This window comes from Saccopteryx leptura, chromosome 6, assembly GCF_036850995.1.
Source record: "Saccopteryx leptura isolate mSacLep1 chromosome 6, mSacLep1_pri_phased_curated, whole genome shotgun sequence".
Lineage (NCBI taxonomy): Eukaryota > Metazoa > Chordata > Mammalia > Chiroptera > Emballonuridae > Saccopteryx > Saccopteryx leptura.
Genome location: NC_089508.1, coordinates 44333315 through 44351276, shown reverse-complemented (window position 1 = coordinate 44351276; position 17962 = coordinate 44333315). Strand labels below are relative to the sequence as shown.

The following is a 17962-nucleotide window of genomic DNA, read 5'->3' as shown; positions in this document are numbered from 1 at the left end:
GATGGCTCCTTGGCCTCTGCCCCAGGCGCTAGAGTGGCTCTGGTCGCGGCAGAGCATCTCCCCTGGTGGGCTTGCCGGGTGGATCCTGGTCGGGCGCATGCGGGAGTCTGTCTGACTGTCTCTCCCTGTTTCCAGCTTCAGAAAAATACAAACAACAACAACAAAAAAAAAAAACCCATAATTTTATTTATGTCATAATTGAACCTCAGATTTTATTTTTCCCATAACAAGGGGAGTATAGGTCCAGGAGGTTCTTATCTAATTCCCGTCTTAAGTCTACCACTATCTAGCTGTGGGGCTTCAAAAGTCATTTTAGCTCTGTTCATTTGCAAAAAAATATTTTATTGTATATACAGGTGATACCTTGCTGGAGTTGCTAATCAGTTCTGTAATGGTTCAGTGAAGAAGGCAGTCATAAGATGTTCTCTGGAAGCTTTTACATTTTTTGAAGAAACAGTGAATTTATTTAGTGTATACATTTTTCCCTCTAAAGGCATCATGGGAGGGGTCTTTCAGGGACTATTCTATTTTTATTCCTCTGACTTTTTGTAAATAAAGAGCAGCCCTTATGCTAATAAATGATGACTCCTTTTTGGAATTAGCATTCCTGTACCTTTAATATAGCAGAAGGAGAAACAGAAAGTGCCTTATCTTCTAAACTGTTGTGATAGGCAGGGAGCCATAAACTGAGTGACAAGTTAGAAAGCAGGCGTCTTCCTTTCATGTTAAGCTTCCTGTTAGCAGGAAGCAATTCTCTTTTCCCTGTTCTAACCCTATATTGCCATTTGATTGCTCATTGATTAAGTTCATTCTTTCACAGACAACAGTTAAGTATGACTCTTAAGACTTAGGGATTTATCCAAGAACTTTTTTTCCTAAGCAAAGTGAAATTCTCTTCTATGTCTTCATTTTGGGATTGTATACTATGACTAGGTAAAGAGATTTTTCAGCTTTTAAAAGCTGCAATCAGAAGTTACAGACTAAAAGGAATGCTGGAATTATTTGAAAGCAGGTCTTTGGCCTCTACTGGAGAAAAGCTGCTCGAGTTTTAATGGACTCATTGTTATATCTCACCTTATTCCTGGAAAGGACTTAAGGTAACAGTACTTAACAAAGACTTTCTCCACAGCCAGGCTTCGGGAAAGCATTGCTCAGTTTCGCTTTCTCACCTTCCAGCCACTCCTCCCGTGAACTCGGGTTCTGCCCTACTCACCCAGCACAGCGCTTCACAGCAGGCTTCCTACCGGGATCTCCCCCACAAACCCGATGTAGTTCTCTGTTTGACCTTGTGACAGGGTCTAAAAGTGTCTGTGCCTTCCTTTTATGTACATTTTATCTGATTATAACAGTGATGTATGCTCACTATGAGAATTTTGGAAAAACACATCTGTGTCCATCCAGAAACAGTTTTCTTCATTGAAATTTCTGTGACAACTGTCTTGTTCCTTTTGTGCTATTTATTCTCTTTCCTCCTAGTCTCCTGTGTCAATGTACTTTCCACCTTCAAATTTTTTTCTAGCTGAGCTAATAATCAAATTAACAGAGACAGGAGAAAATAATTTTTTTTTTTAATTTAAGTGAGAGGAGGGGAGATTGAGAGACAGACTTCTACATGTGCCCTGACGGGGATCTACCCAGCAACCTCCATCTGGGGCTGACTGCTCTGCTCATCTGGGGCTCTGCTCGCAACTGAGATATTTTTAGTACCTGAGGCAGAGGCTTCATGGAGCCATCCTAAGTGCCTGGGGCCAGTGTGCTTGAACCAATAGAGCTATGACTGCGGGAGAGGAAAAGTCAGAGAGGAGGAGGGGGAGAGGGGAGAAGCAGATAGTTGCTTCTCCTGCATGCCCTGACCAGGAATTGAACCCAGGACATCCACACCAGGCCAACACTCTATCATTGCGACAACCAGCTAGGGCCCAAAATTAGAATTTTTAATGCATTTTTAATTCACATATACATGAAAAGTCCAAAGACAGGCAACATTGGCAGGTTTGACATTTTGGACAAAGGAGAAGAAGGCAGTGGTGGTGGTGGGGGTGCCTAATGTTAAGTTTCTGAAGTGAGAATGGGAGACTTAAAGGTAGTTGAGGAGGAGCTAAACATACATGGCAGGAAAATTCTTGCTACGTAACTCAGAAACAGTGGGACATGGGCTATCTAGCTAACAGTCCCTCACCTGAAGCCCTCTTATTACCGTACTTAATTCAAATTAGGCTACTCAAGCTAAGGTGAGCAGCCTAGATTTCCTTCCTGAAGCAGGTTTTTCTGTCTGAATCTCTTGGGCAGGAAAGGGAGGAAAAGGGTCAAAGGTTCTTACTGAGTCTTGTTTCTTAATAACTTTAAACCATCCCAAAAAGACAGATTCTGGGTGGCAAAACTTTGGATCCCTTCACAGGCAACATTTCTTAAAACTGAACTTAGCTCTGCTTCCCCTGCTGGCTCTGTGAGCTGCCTTTGTTACCATCTCACTAAAAGGCACCCCTCTCCAGCCATAAGTTAAAGACCCATCCTGACTCCTCACCTCAGTCTCTATTTATAATTAGTGGCTAGAATCCTGCCTGTCTTGCTTATTAGTCCATATACTTGTCATCTTTCCACTCATGGCACCTTAGCTTGGACTGTCATTATTTCTCAGCTACCTCAGTTTTCCAAAAGCACCATCTGCTCTGAACTTCTTAGGACTTCATTTATCTCCCTTCAGCTCTTAGTTTAGAAAATCAGGGCTTCTCTGTCCTCTTTCTACACTGTCAAGACTGAGTTTGGTTCTTGTGGTCCCCTTTCCTCCTTTCATGCACTCTTTCCTTCTCTGAATCCCCCCATACTGTCCTCCAAGTCTCCCAGCACCCATACTGTCCTTGTAACACATACCACTTTCTATTGTAATTGCCTGTTTACTTTTCTGTTTCCTTAAAGGCAGCCGTTAGGTCTTATTCATAATTGTAAAATCCAGCCCAGTAAATTTTTTGTAATAAATGGGTAGAGGGAAATGGGCAGGTAATGTGACAAAACTTTGAACCTGTTATATTAGTTTTATGGTTTTGGATGCCTTAAAATTTGTATCTTAAAGTGCTATAATTGGCCTTTGTTCACCTGTTCCTGTGGTAATGGTTCTGTGAACGAGCTTGCCTAGTGTGCAGTGTGAGGCTGATAGGCCGGCTGGGGTGGACTCCACCTCCTGGCATTGTGGGGAAGGTTGGCTTTCCGCAGGTAATAGCAGTGTAGCAGAGCTAAGATGGCTGTTTAAACTTGGGCAGTTGTGCCAGGGATGAAGAAGACGGAGCATGTTAGTGACTTGGTGATTGGATATGGGGTCAGGGAGGCGGAATCAAAGGGACTCAGCCCTCTGGCTTGGTTGACTAGGTACTTGATTAGCGATTACCAAGTTTTGATTTTTGAGATTCTTTTTGACATCCAAGTGAGTATGTCCACTAGGCAAGCAGTAGGATATGAAGTTCGAGAGAGCAGGTCACTAGAGTCATCAGTTTGTGGTTGTTTAAACTGCAAGAGGTCACTTATATATGGCTTAAGGGTAATAGTGGTCCAGAAAATGAAAGAACTCTGGGGGAATACCGATGACCAGCAGGGAAGAGAAGAGAGCTAGGGAAAAGCAGTGTCAGAACCTGAAGCATTGAGGGAATTTGGAGAGAAAAAGCCATAATTTTTTTTTCTGTTTTAAAGAGAATAGCAAGAAAATGGGTCTGGCCCTGGTGGATAGCTCAATTGGTTAGAGTGTTGTCCCAAAGCACAGAAGTTGCTGGTTTGATCCCTGGTCAGGGTACATACAGGAACAGATTTATGTTCCTGTCTTTTTCGATGTCTCCCTCCTTGTCTCTAAAATCAGTAAAACAAACAAGCAAAATCTTTTTAAAAAAAAAAAAAGGCCTGACAGGTGGTGGCACAGTGGATAGAGCGTCAGACTAGGATGCGGAAGACCCAGGTTTGAGACCCCGAGGTCGCCAGCTTGAGCGTGGGCTCCTCTGGTTTGAGCAAAAATTCACCAGCTTGGACCCAAGGTCGCTGGCTCAAGCAAGGGGTTACTCGGTCTGCTGAAGGCCCACAGTCAAGGCACATATGAGAAAGCAATCAATGAACAACTAAGGTGTCGCAATGTGCAACGAAAAACTAGTGATTGATGCTTCTCATCTCTCTGTTCCTGTCTGTCTGTCCCTGTCTATCCCTCACTCTGACTCTCTCTCTCTCTGTAAAAAATAAAAATTTTTTTAAAAATCTTAAAAAAAAAAAAAAAAAAGAAGAGGGAAACTGGGTCTGTCTTTACCCAGTTGTCAGAATAAATGCTTCAATATGGACTGTCTGTTTGGCTATTTGTTGGGCAGTTCCACCTCACCCCTATCTCTCTCTCTCTCTCTCTCTCTCTCCCTCCCTCCCTCCCTCCCTTTCTCTCTCTTTCTTTCTTTCTCTTTTCTTTTCCTCCCTCCATCCCTCCCTCCCACTTTCCTCCCTCCCTTTCTCTTTTTCTTTTTTCTCTCTCCCTCTCTCCTTTTCTTTCTTTCTCTTTCTTTCTTTCTTTCTTTCTTTCTTTCTTTCTTTCTTTCTTTCTTTCTTTCTTTCTTTCTTTCTTTCTTTCTTTCTTTCTTTCTTTCTTTCTTTCTTTCTTTCTTTCTTTCTTTCTTTCTTTCTTTCTTTCTTCTCTTTTCTTTTCCTCCCTCCTTCCCTCCCTCTTCCTTCCTTCCTTCCTTCCTTCCTTCCTTCCTTCCTTCCTTCCTTCCTTCCTTCCTTCCTTCCTTATTTTATTTGTTGATTTTAGAGAGAGGGGAAAGATAAAGAGAGAAAGTGGAGGAGCAGGGAGTATCAACTCCCAGTAGTTGCTTCTCATACGTGCTTTGACTGGGCTATCCTGGGAGTGTCCCAGGTCAGTGCTTTATCTACTGCACCACCTCAGGTTAGGCCATCCCACCCCTTTTGAGGTAGCCCAGCATCCCAGCCCAAATCCAAACCTTCTGACACTTTTACATTAGATCTAACACCTAACCTTTAAAGTTTCATCCAAATTAAATCTAAAGTTAAAAACAGATCTTGAGTCCAGTCCCAAAAATTCTGGTTCATGGACCCAGGGATCTTAAATTTTTACAAGGGCATTTCTGAGCGGCTCAGGGAACAGTCATGTGTAGGTAGGTGCTATAACCCCGCATCTTATTTAATTGCAAGAGAGCAGGACTTTATTATGGCAAACTTTAAAAATACAATTGTGATAAAGAGATTGGCAACCATGGAAACCTGGCTGGAGCTTTCTGCAGTGCTTGTTTGAGGGAGTTTGGTGGGGGTGGGTAAAGCGCCACCATCTGGTGTGTAATCTGTTAGAGATGCAGAGTTTTTATTTTACGGATTTTGCAGCAGATGCCCCTGGTGCCCTATTCATATCCACGTGGTCCACCACTGATTTCAACCAAAACCCACAGTTCTGTAGTTTCTTGCTCTAAGTTGTGCTAGCACATTTTTATTTCTGTCTCAGGGCCTTCAAGGCTTGCCAGGGGAGAATTAATATCCCAAGCAACCTTCAGCCCTTTGGGAGCTCAAGCCTACATGCTCTGTCTCCTTCAGGGGACCCACAGACTCGTCCTCCACCCTCCAGCAGTCACAGATTGTATGAGATGATCTTACTAGCTTTTCTCCTTCCTTGTCGCTTTCCTTCCCTCCCTTCTGTTCCCTGGGATCATCTCCTATTTAATCCTGCTAAAACCTTATCTATTAGTAATGTGTCATTTGAGCTGACTTTACAGGTTAATAAATGCAAACAAAAGTGTTCTTTAATCATATGAGTTACTTCTTAATGTCCCTATCAATTTGGCACCTAAAATAGTGTGTGGGGGAGGAAAGTGAAGAGAACATTGTGCAGTGGAGAATGGTACACACATTGCTGAAGTTTAAACTTATCCACAGGCATTCTGTAATGAGATTATTATGTGAGACTTTATTGGATTTTTTTTAGACTTTATTGGATTTTTTAGCAAACTCCATTTTTTAAAAATTTTACTTAGAGAAGAATTGAAGGGATATGGAAAAAACCCAGAAAATTGTTGGCACATAGCACTAGATGTGCCTCTTTTGTTTCTTTATCTTTTGTTATATATTTTATTCATATCTTCATCTTTCTCTTAAAGAATTCTGGGTGGTTCTTTAATGAGACCAAGTTATAGAATATATAATAGAAAACTACTAAAAATGTAATAATGTAGAAAAGGGAAAGATCTTTACAGATTTGAGATATAAATTGCTAAAGAACAGAAACAAAGATCTTTTCCAGGGATATCTCTTGAAAGATACTTTGTATGCCTTAAATGTAAGATTTTTCTTACCTAGCTAGAAGATAGTCTATCTACATTTCTTCTTTTAGCTAAGACTGGACTCTAGGAATTACCATATATCCTCATGTATAAGACACACCTTTTTTCGAAAAATTTGGGGTCTAAAAACTGGGTGCGTTTTTTGCTTGTTTGTTTGTTTTTTAAACTGGGTGTGTTTTATACAGTAGTTGTAGATTTTTTTTTACTTGCATTTCCTGCTTTTTTGCACTTGTTTTTGCACTCATTGTTGAAGACTGTGATTCGTCATCAGACACAGATAAGGACAAGCTAACGGGTGGGAGTTTTGACAGTGATGAGGAGTTGTATGAATTTTATGATGAATAAAACTTGAGTTCAGCCCTGGCTGGTTGGCTCAGCGGTAGAGCGTCGGCCTGGCGTGCGGGGGACCCGGGTTCGATTCCCGGCCAGGGCACATAGGAGAAGCGCCCATTTGCTTCTCCACCTCCCCCTCCTTCCTCTCTGTCTCTCTCTTCCCCTCCCGCAGCCAAGGCTCCATTGGAGCAAAGATGGCCCGGGCGCTGGGGATGGCTCCTTGGCCTCTGCCCCAGGCGCTAGAGTGGCTCTGGTCACGGCAGAGCGACGCCCCAGTGGGGCAGAGCTATCGCCCCCTGGTGGGCAGAGCATCGCCCCTGATGGGCGTGCCGGGTGGATCCCGGTCAGGCGCATGCGGGAGTCTGTCTAACTGTCTCTCCCCGTTTCCAGCTTCAGAAAAATACAAACAAACAAACAAAAAAACTTGAGTTCAATAACTTTATGTAATACATTTTTTAAAAAATTTCAGGCCCCTAGCCTGACCAGGCAGTGGCGCAGTGGATAGAGCGTCGGACTGGGACACGGAGGACCCAGGTTCGAGACCCCGAGGTTGCCAGCTTGAACGCGGGCTAATCTGGTTTGAGCAAAAGCTCACTAGCTTGGACCCAAGGTCGCTGTCTCGAGTAAGGGGTTACTCGGTCTGCTGAAGGCCTGCAGTCAAGGCACATATGAGAGAGCAATCAATGAACAACTAAGGTGTCGCAATGAAAAACTGATCATTGATGCTTCTCATCTCTCTCCGTTCCTGTTTGTCCCTGTCTATCCCTCTCTATGACTCTCTCTCTCTGTCCCTGTAAAAAAAAAAAAATTCGGGCCCCTAAATTAAGGTGCGTCTTATACATGGGGAAACACAATAAAAGTTGAAATGAAAGGTAAACTTGTTCTGGATGATCACTGTCATTCTTTTTTTTTCCCTTTGTATTTTTCTGAAATGAGAAACAAGGGGGGCGGTTTGGTAGACAGACTCCCGCATGCCTCTGACTGGGATCCACCCGGCATGCCCACCAGGGAGTGATGCTTGGCCCATCTGGGCAATGCTCCGCTGCAACCAGAGCCATTCTAGCACCTGAGGCAAGGCCATGGAGCCGTCCTCAGTGTCTGGACTAACTTTGCTCCAATGGAGCCTTGGCAGTAGGGGAAGAGAAAGATAGAAAGAAAGGAGGGGGCAAAGGGTGGAGAAGTAGATGGGCACTTCTCCTGTGTTCCCTGGCCGGAAATCGAACCTGGGACTTCCACACGCTGGGCAGACGCTCTACTGCTGAGCCAACCGGCCAGGGCTGATCACTTCTATTCTTGGTGATTAAAACTGATATCTGAAAGCAGTTACCATAGAGGCTGCCACAGTGCAGGTACTCAGTAAAGGTTATAGAGGGAATGAGAGGAATATGCTGAATTGCCCGATATGATATCTTAGACTGGTGTCCCATGAGTTAGAGTCAGTAAAAGTTCACGTTAGACTGCTCTTGCCTCACTGCCACAACCTGAGACAGCAGATGTTTATTTTGCTGTATAGGTTTATTTTGTAGGAGACTAGGCGTCCCTACAAAACACTTTCTTATATAGAAAGGGGCTATTTTGACATATAAATTGATAAGACCATTAGATAGAAATCTAGTATTCTATCCCCTCAGTTAATGTTTGAACGCAGACTCAGAGATGAAGTGACTTGTCAATGCTAACATCACCCTGTGTGGCAAATTAGTAATCTGGCAAGGACTAGAACACAAATCTCTGTGTGTAATCATCTTTTTGTCTGATTTTAAAATGGCTCCCATGTTTACCCCAGGTTAGGGAACAGAACCAGACACTGTTTTTCTGAACTAGCTCAAATGGTTTTTACAATTAAAAAGGATTATGAATTCTAGATTTGATATGTGATATTTGCAGAAAAATTGGCAGTTAAGAGTTTAAACAGGCCCTGGCCGGTTGGCTCAGTGGTAGAGCGTCGGCCTGGCGTGCAGGAGTCCCGGGTTCGATTCCCGGCCAGGGCACACAGGAGAAGCGCCCATCTGCTTCTCCACCCCCTCCCTCCTTCCTCTCTGTCTCTCTCTTCCCCTCCCGCAGCCGAGGCTCCATTGGAGCAAAAAGATGACCCGGGCGCTGGGGATGTCTCCTTGGCCTCTGCCCCAGGTGCTAGAGTGGCTCTGGTCGCAACAGAGCAATGCCCCGGATGGGCAGAGCATCGCCCCCTGGTGGGCGTGCCGGGTGGATCCCTGTCGGGCACATGCGGGAGTCTGACTGCTTCCCCGTTTCCAGCTTCAGAAAAATAAAAAATAAAAAAAAATAAAAAAGAGTTTAAACAAATAGATTATTCAGAAAATCAAGACTAATACGGGGGTCCTTGGGTTACAACAGTCTCAACGTATGATGTTTTGAGTTTATGACGCTCACTCCCATAAAAACTAAAAAAAATTGAGATGTGAGTATTTCAGCTTATACCATTAGAGTCGTACTTACGGACTACGGGGATGAACTAGTTTGGTTGCACGTGGCAGAAGAATACACAGTACAGTATATTTATGTCCTTTTCCTTTTTCTGTGGCTTAGTTGTGTTTTTATATTCTAGAGTATGATTTTATCTAATCATAAATAATTTTATCCTGTGTTAGAATAGGTAAGTGACTTAGGCTAGGTTGTGTTTAATTCAGGTTACATCACTGTTGTAGGAACAGAACTCTGTCATAACCCAAGGACCCCCTGTAGATAGGCGAAGTATAGAAGCAAACAAGTGAAAAATTATAAACATCTAAATATTCAACAGTGTGGTGAATAGCTTAGAAAGCTATATAATAATTTATATACTTTTGACATACAATTTGATAGACTTTTGCAACCAATAAAATGCTAGTTGCAATGACTTGGAAATAGTGTTAATCTACTAGGAATTCTAGATAAGTTTCTTCTCTATTTTCCTTCTACACTGTGCCTTTTACTTACTGGGATGTATTCAGTAATTACAAATTCATTTAAAGCACTAACTTTTATGTATAGAATGTTGACTAAATGTCAGTTTCCTGAAATTCTGTTTGTTCACTGAGTCTGAAATTCACCAAATTACTTTCTGGCCTGCACACCATGGGAAGTTGTTAGTTTGCTTTTGTTTTCTTCATCTGTACATTGAAAAGTAGCTGAAGTGAGAGTTGCTAAAGATTTAGCGAACGGAGAGAAAATGTTTCTATGACTTGTTAGGACCATCTAAGTGTAAGTTAAAAAAACTTGCCTAAAAACAAAATCAGTATTATAATCAAATGTGTATTTCTTTCCTGTACAGTCTCTGTTATGCACCTGAAACCATACTGGAATCTGCAGAAGAAAGCACAACCTCTGGAATTTAGCAAGGAAACTCTGAGAACTCCCATGAGCCACCAAGAGGCCATAAATGATGAAAAATGCAAAGCTAGCTACATGAAAACAAGTGTCTTCCGTTCCACCTCTCCTGGTAAAGCATCATCTCGAAAACCTTTTGAGATCCTTTCTCCAAATGTTCTGTGCAGTATGAGTGGGAAGAGTGTAGAGAGTAGCTTGAATGTTAAAACCAAGAAGAATGCACCATCTGCAACAATCCACCAGGGCGAAGAAGGAGAAGGGCCACTTGATATCTGGGCTGTGGTGAAACCGGGAAATACCAAGGAGAAGATCGCATTCTTCGCAGCCCACCAGTGTAGCAATAGAATAGGATCTATGAAAATAAAAAGCTCCTGGGATATTGATGGGAGAGCTACCAAAAGAAGGAAAAAATCAGGGGATCTTAAAGAGGCCAAGATGCAGTTAGAAAGGATGAGGGAGATCAACAGCAGGTGCTGTGAGCCCGAGCCCTTTGCATGTGGCATTGAGCACTGTTCTGTGCACTATGTGAGTGACGGTGGGGACGGCATCTGTGCTGGCAGGCCTCTGTCGGTTGTGCAGATGGTTGCCTTCCTGGAGCAGAGAGCCAGTGCTGCTCTGTTGGCCACTTGTGCAAAAACCTGCACTAACTCACCTGCTGTGGTGAGGGTTTCTGGGCAATCCAGAGGTGTGCTCCCAGCCTCTGAGGCCTTTCCCGCCCCAGGAGCTTGTGAAGAACCCATGGAAAGGGGAAATCCCGAGGTTGGAGAAGCCCAGAGTGAGCCAGTCCGCGTCCTGGACATGGTAGCCAGGCTGGAGTCTGAGTGCTTGAAGCGGCAGAGCCAGCGTGAGCCCGGGAGCCTCTCGAGGAATAACAGCTTCCGCCGAAATGTAGGCCGGGTGTTGCTTGCCAATGGCACTCAGGCTGATGAAGGCAAAAGTAACAAAGGTGCCTTGGAGGCACCTGACACTCAGGTGAATCCTGTGGGGTCTGTACCTGTGGACTGTGGCCCAGCAAGAGCTGACCATTGTTCTCTTAAGGGGAAGCAGGCCTGGGATGGGGCTCCTCGGGGCTGTCCCTCGTTGCCAGCAGGCGTGAGTTTCTGTGTGGATAGTGCAACAGTAGAACCAGGCCAGCACACCGCTGTGAAAAACAGCACTAGATATGATGTGGAAATGACAGAGGAATTTGAGTCACCTTTTCCTCCTCGAACCTGTTCCCAAGCCACTGAGTTGCCCACAGATGTTATTGATTGTGCAAGTAGAGAGCTTGTGCCACAAAATCCCGGTCAGAGAAGAAAAGAATTGGTATACATTAGCATCACTGTGTCCAAGGTGGAGAAAGACCAGCCTTCTAGTTTGAAGTCCTATGAAGACCCACTTCCAGGGAGGTTGTTTTTTTTGCCACCTGGTCAGCACCGGTTGGACAGTTCCTGTTTGGATGAAAGCACAACAGAAGAGTCTTTGGAGGCCCGCCAGCTTGAAGATGCTGCCCAGGGGGGCAGTGCACCTGCGGGAGGAAGGGTTTCTGCCGACTCCTTTGTCCCGGGGCCTGCCTCTCTGGGCCTTGAGGCATCCATTTGGAAAAAGCAGGTGTCTCATGACTTTTTGGAGACCAGGTTTAAAATCCAGCAGCTTTTAGAGCCTCAGCAGTACATGGCTTTCCTGCCGCACCACATTATGGTGAAAATCTTCAGGTTACTTCCCACCAAGAGTTTAGTGGCTCTTAAATGTACCTGCTGCTATTTCAAGTTTATCATTGAGTACTACAACATCAGGCCAGCAGATTCCCGCTGGGTTCGGGACCCACGCTACAGAGAGGATCCTTGTAAGCAGTGCAAGAAAAAATATGTGAAAGGGGATGTGTCCCTGTGTCGGTGGCACCCCAAGCCCTACTGCCAGGCTTTGCCCTACGGGCCGGGGTACTGGATGTGCTGCCACCGCTCTCAGAAGGGCTTCCCCGGCTGCAAGCTGGGGCTCCACGACAATCACTGGGTCCCTGCTTGCCACAGCTTTAACCGGGCAATCCATAAGAAAGCAAAAGGGACTGAAGCTGAAGAAGAGTACTGAAGCCTCTGTGAGAGGCAACAGAATGGCTGGTTTTAAAACTGTAGACTGCCACCGAGACGTACCATTTAAGTGGGTGCTGCCTCCCAGAGCCACGCCTGGGAGAACCGTAACACTCCAGCACATGCACCCGCAGTTTCATTCACACACCATACAAGAAAACTGGCCTCGTTGTTTTATAGTGGCGCCTCGCATCCGATCCAGGGTGGAAGCTCACAGTTTGATACATGTGGCTGTGAATAATTATGCCCATTTTCCCAAATCAAATCCATCCTGAGGACGAAGACCTGCCAACATCAAGGGTGTTCAGAAACATTCACTGCAGACCAGGCAGGCAATCCCCAAAAGGGGTTCCAGAAATGTTTTGAGCGCTGGCACCATATTTGAAATAAGTGAGTAGTGTCCTGTAACAGGAATAGCGCAGTCTTGGATGAAAAGTATGCTACGAAGGAAAAGTCAGGCACCTTACCTTGGACCTTGTATGCTTGATCCTGTGAGATTGATGGTTGTGATTGGAGTTGGATTTCATGCCCTGTGGTGTTTACAGTGTATATAATGGTTGTGTTTTCATAGGGCTGTGAAAGTGCACATTAAATATGAGCGCCTTTACCTTAGATGAGTGCTTTTGGCCCCTCTGTAAATAACACCATTAAAATCCAGTTGTATATAGTGGACAGCTGACTGAGCAACATAATCACCACAATGCAGCTAGGATGGTGTTGCGGCTACAAATGTGTGTGTTTTTCTATTGTCTCAAATTTGTATATCCTGTATAAAATAAGAATGTTTCCCAAATAAACTATGAATGTTTCCTGTATAATATATGAATGTTTCTGTGAAGAAACTAAATAGTTAAGAGGTTAACCTGTTGAAAAGATACCAAATAATGGTTTAACTGGACAACCTTAAAGTTAGCATAGAGAACAATTCTTTGTTATATTTTAGTGATTCAACAAGACTGAGAGATTATATAGTCAGATTATAACATTCTTGTCTACTTTATTCTGTCTGGTTACAAATTTTTTTTAATTTCAATAAAAACATGCATCTTAAATGGGACCTGAGTTGTAGATTTTTTCCCCCTCCTTTTTTGAAGTAATGAAGAAGGATATTGTAAATTGAGTTGTGAGAATTAAAAACTATTTTTGAATTGTTATGGGAGGGGGAGAAAATTTTTTTCTGCTACTGAAAAGAGATTGTCTTGACGAGCTTACACTTTTGCAACCCTTAACATTTGTATTTTGAGTTTGTTACGTTAACATTCACTGTATTTCCTGTTGGGTGAGGTATTATCGAGGACATTCTTATAGCTTATCTGGGCATAATTAATTGTTCAGAAGTCATTAAGGATATATTCAGCCTGTGGCATGCACTGCTAGGTGGGGCTGGGAAGTATGGGCCCAGAAAGCTGTTCTGGAGGATCTGAAAACCACTTGGCCTGAAATCACATGCCCACCAAGAAATCCTGCAGCCTGTGTGAGCTCCAGGCTGTGGAGAAGCGATGGTCAGTGACCGAGGGCGGGCTGCTGAGGAAGGGATGAGTGTGGGCTGTGCTGTCATGGGCCCAAAGGAGAAGGCTATAGGGTGAGTGGGCTTCGGCCAGATCTGCTGAGCAGAGCGGGGCAGCACTGGGGCCGGGTGTAGCTGGGTCCTGTGGCTGAGGCAGTGTGGGCGACAGCACCCTCCAAGCTGGAATCCACTTTTGTTTTCTGTGCCCTTATCCTTAGGCAGTATCTGCTCCTCCCTGAAAAAGAGGGTCATAAAATTGGAAAGTGTTCCTTGATGCTGAACAGTTCTGCCCTCCTCAGACACAGGATAATGGTACTGATAGGCTGGAGCCCACAGGCTCACTGAGGACACAGAGCCGAGGACAGGCTGAGAACGGCTTACTTTTTCTTTGGTCTTTGGCTGTTCAGGAGGCCCTGTGGCATTCTGTTCTGTCCCCATGAGAAGCCACTGCTGATGCCCACACACCAGGAGTTGTTGCACTGGCCCCACAGTCTGCCTTTGTCTATCAGCAGCCAGAACTATGTAGAATAATCGTACAAATTCCAGAACCCAGGATACTTGAGGAATAGGTCAGTGTCAGTAGTACAAAACCAAACAAAACACAGAACCTTTGATTATTTGAGAAGGTCATTTTGTGTTTGCCTGGGACCAGGTTATTTGACCAACTCTTAGGAATCCAGAAACCAAGTCAGACCCAACTGAAGCTCTGTTGAACTAGCCCCTCCAGCACAGATGAGGGGACTCAGGGCTGAGAAGCTTGGTACTGTCTCTACAGCCAGTTGTTTATCAAGGTTACAGCTTTGCAAATGTGGCTGCTTTCATGTTGGTTTTGCACTGGATTTTAGTAAAGTTATTAGTGTCCTCATGACGCACCTTAGCAAGGTATGTTGGAAAGGCTTTGAAAACAATTTTCAATTATAGTTAATATATAGTATTAAATTAATTTCAGGTGTAAAACAATGATTAGACATTTATATAACTTACGAACTTATATATAATAATGTAACTCTGAATGTTGGAAATGCTTTTCAACCTGAGAGTCCCCTGGGCTAAGTTTCCAGGGCTTGTCCTTCTCCCCCTGGTTGGCATCTCAACGTACCTTCCTAATGGGTTTGGTGTGTTTCCCGATTTAGGATTAAAGGAGATACTTACAGGACTTAGAATACAGCCCGGTGTGTGATAAGTGCCTAATGTTAACTCGTTGGCTCTTGGTTCTACATTTGCCCAGGCTGGACACACAGGATAAACAACACTATTGGTTGGTTTTTCCAGCCCAGCCGTTCCGGATCTGGTTTTCACATGGGACACAAAACTGTGACTGTGTGAAAGGCTGAAAGGACCAGAGGGCTCGGTAAGAGCGGCCCGTCCCCAGCGTGGCGTGTTCTGTCTGTGTGACCGTAGAGGATTTTAGCAGGGGACATCAGACGGTAACCCCTCCTTGCTCTTCATTTCTCCCCTTTGGAGGAAGACGCTGTGCTTCGGAGCCCCCTAGTGCCAAGCCAGGGAAGCCAGCCCACTTCATTCCCTGCAGCAGTCCCAGGCTGCCTGCTTCCTGCAGGCTGGAGGTCGTAGACTTGTGAAGGAGGAAGCAACGTGGGCGTCAGGATCTGGGCCTCTCCCTCTCCTGCCCAAATAAAACTTCCCTTTGCTTTTGCTCAGAGGCTCTGATACACCTGGCCTCATTATTCTTGTCTATTATCCCTCACTTCACTGTTTGAAAGAAAAACCAGAACCGGAGAAATCTGGAAGAATCAATATCTTCCTTATTGCTGGGACAGTTTGGCTTTGTCCCTTACCCAGTGGATGAGATAACCAAGGAAGAGATGAATGGGAAATGAACAAAGGGCTAAGATTAAAAAAAAAAAAAAAAAGTCCGGCTTTGTCAAAATGACTCTGGCTTTAGAATAGCCGTGTGAAAGGATCGTTCAGAATTGACCACATATCCTGCCGTAGTGCACGGCCAGCTCTGCTGGGAGGAGCTTTCCCTGGGCCTCCCACCTTGTCCTGCTCACCTTGTTTGACTGCATGCGCCCCGGGTACCTACCATTTCAATTCCTCTTGTATCTGGACTGCACTGTTGGCTCAGAGAGGACAGCTTGGTCATGCCGTCCCCGGTGCCTCGTATATGGCACGTACTCCGTAAAATGTTTGCATTCCTCTCTATGATCATCCTGATGTGAGGTGCTGGCAGGTTCTTCCTGCTCTGGGCTAGACCTGCTTTTCCATCTCATATGGGAAACCTGAGGGAGATGAACGGGTCTAGAAGGTCTCTCCCTCTGGCCACAGCTAGTCTCGTGGGAACATTCTTGGTCAGGGTGCTCCACGGCTGCCCTGGGGTCTGGCTGCTTGGGGCTTTCTCACTGCAGGAGGCAATGGTTACGCATGGTCTATAATTTCTGTTTCTGGACTCTGTCCCACCACCCCTTCTAACTTGGACTTGTCAGGCCCTCCCAGCGAACCTTTTAGGACTGGCCTTGGACACTTTATTATATGGGCATTCCCAGGCATTTTCCATGGCTTTAATTGCCCTCATGCCTTCTTCACTCAGCAGACCGGCTACTCATCCTCTCCCTCATCCCACAACCTGCCACAGAAACAAGGACAGAGTGAAGCCAGTCTGCACCAAACCATTCCTGCCTTGTAGCGCAGACTGCACCAGGAGTAGAGCTGATGTACTCTCCGTGTCTGTCGGGGGCCACGCCCCTTTAAATACATTCTCTGCTGTGCTCAGCACCTGGTACTCAGGGAATCTGGTAGTTTCTATCCCAGTTTTTTCTTTGGGTTCAAACAAACTAGTGTTGCAGTCTCTGTGAGCTGGTGAAAGTACTGGTGTAGCAAATGTGCAATCCCTCTTGTTGACATGCACACCGTTCCTAAATCTGTGGCCATAACTAGCGTTTGACAACCTCATGGGAAGAGTAAATATCGCTGTGGTTGTGCACCCTTGGGTGACTTCCAGTGTATTTATCCCCAACTGACTTAAGCAAACCAGTTAGGCAGCACCCCAGGTATAGACGGTTTGTTTGATCTTGGTGTTATTTTAGGGCAGGTGTCCCCAAACTATGGCCTGCGGGCTGCATACAGCCCCCTGAGGCCATTTATCTGGCCCCCAGCCACACTTCCGGAAGGGGCACCTCTTTCATTGGTGGTCAGTGAGAGGAGCACTGTATGTGGCGATCCTCCAACGGTCTGAGGGACAGTGAACTGGCCCCCTGTGTAAAAAGTTTGGGGACCCCTGTTTTAGGGGATCAGAACTCGAGTTGGTGGCTGGGAAGAGAGTGGGAGCAGAGAGGTGGCAAACAGTGCAGTCACCCTTGTGAGGGGTGATGTTCTTCTATTTAAAAAGCAAAACAAGCCCTGGCCGGTTGGCTCAGCGGTAGAGCGTCGGCCTGGCGTGCGGTGGACCCGGGTTCGATTCCCGGCCAGGGCACATAGGAGAAGCGCCCATTTGCTTCTCCACCCCCCCCCCCTCCTTCCTCTCTGTCTCTCTCTTCCCCTCCCGCAGCCAAGGCTCCATTGGAGCAAAGATGGCCCGGGCGCTGGGGATGGCTCCTTGGCTGCTGCCCCAGGCGCTAGAGGGGCTCTGGTCGCAGCAGAGCGACGCCCCAGAGGGGCAGAGCATCGCCCCCTGGTGGGCAGAGCGTCGCCCCTGGTGGGCGTGCCGGGTGGATCCCGGTCAGGCGCATGCGGGAGTCTGTTTGACTGTCTCTCCCCGTTTCCAGCTTCAGAAAAATAAAAAAAAATAAAAATAAAAATAAATAAAAAGCAAAACAAAACCTACCCCCCTCAAAGGCCCCACATCCGCTCCTTAGCAGAGAACAGACATCAGAACAAATTTTGGGCCTCTTTGTTTCAAATATTTTGGATTAAGGTGGGCTATAAAAATTAGGAAGTTCTATTAAATGTTTTGCTTTTCTCTTCCAAATGATAAAACACAAAGATTAGGTTCTAAAGTTAGCAATTTGGGGGGAAATTCCATACAGCTAAAGTTACTTTTGGAAATCCTTTGTGTCTGTTGTAGAAGATAATACAAACAATAGAAACAGTGCTAGGAAATGCACAAGTCGTGTAAGACGGCACTCTCCCGGAGTGATGAGCGGCGTGCAGAGACAGACCTGGGCAGCAGCAGATCCCTCCTGCCCGTGAACTGATGCAGAATCACCCGTGCTATTTAAATTATTTCCATCCTGTCTGCTCCAGACCCCCAGAGAATCAAACAGTTGCTTTACAAACTGGAATTTTCAGATGTCTATTAAGTAGTATAATGAGACTGATAGAGTTCTTAAAAAATACAATTCAAAATAAATTAGTTGCCAATCAGTAAATTGTAGAGCAAGAGTGTATTTAAACTGTCAGTCCCCTGCCCGTTGTGAGGTTAGAGACCCCATTTGCACAAGTGACTGAGGTCTGGTGGGAGGGTCTGG

General features: G+C 45.3%; 1 protein-coding gene across 7 annotated transcripts in view; it reads left to right on the top strand.

Moving 5' to 3' along the window:
• FBXO34 (F-box protein 34) overlaps nucleotides 1-13086 on the top strand; it is a 98387-nt gene extending 85301 nt beyond the window's left edge. For all 7 annotated transcript variants that reach the window (XM_066342141.1, XM_066342139.1, XM_066342144.1 and 4 more), the window contains one exon: nucleotides 9910-13086. In XM_066342141.1, the coding sequence (XP_066198238.1) occupies nucleotides 9918-12032 (2115 nt within the window). In that variant the 5' untranslated portion in view covers nucleotides 9910-9917 and the 3' untranslated portion in view covers nucleotides 12033-13086. The remainder of the gene's footprint in view (nucleotides 1-9909) is intronic.
• Nucleotides 13087-17962: the final 4876 nt, after the last annotated feature.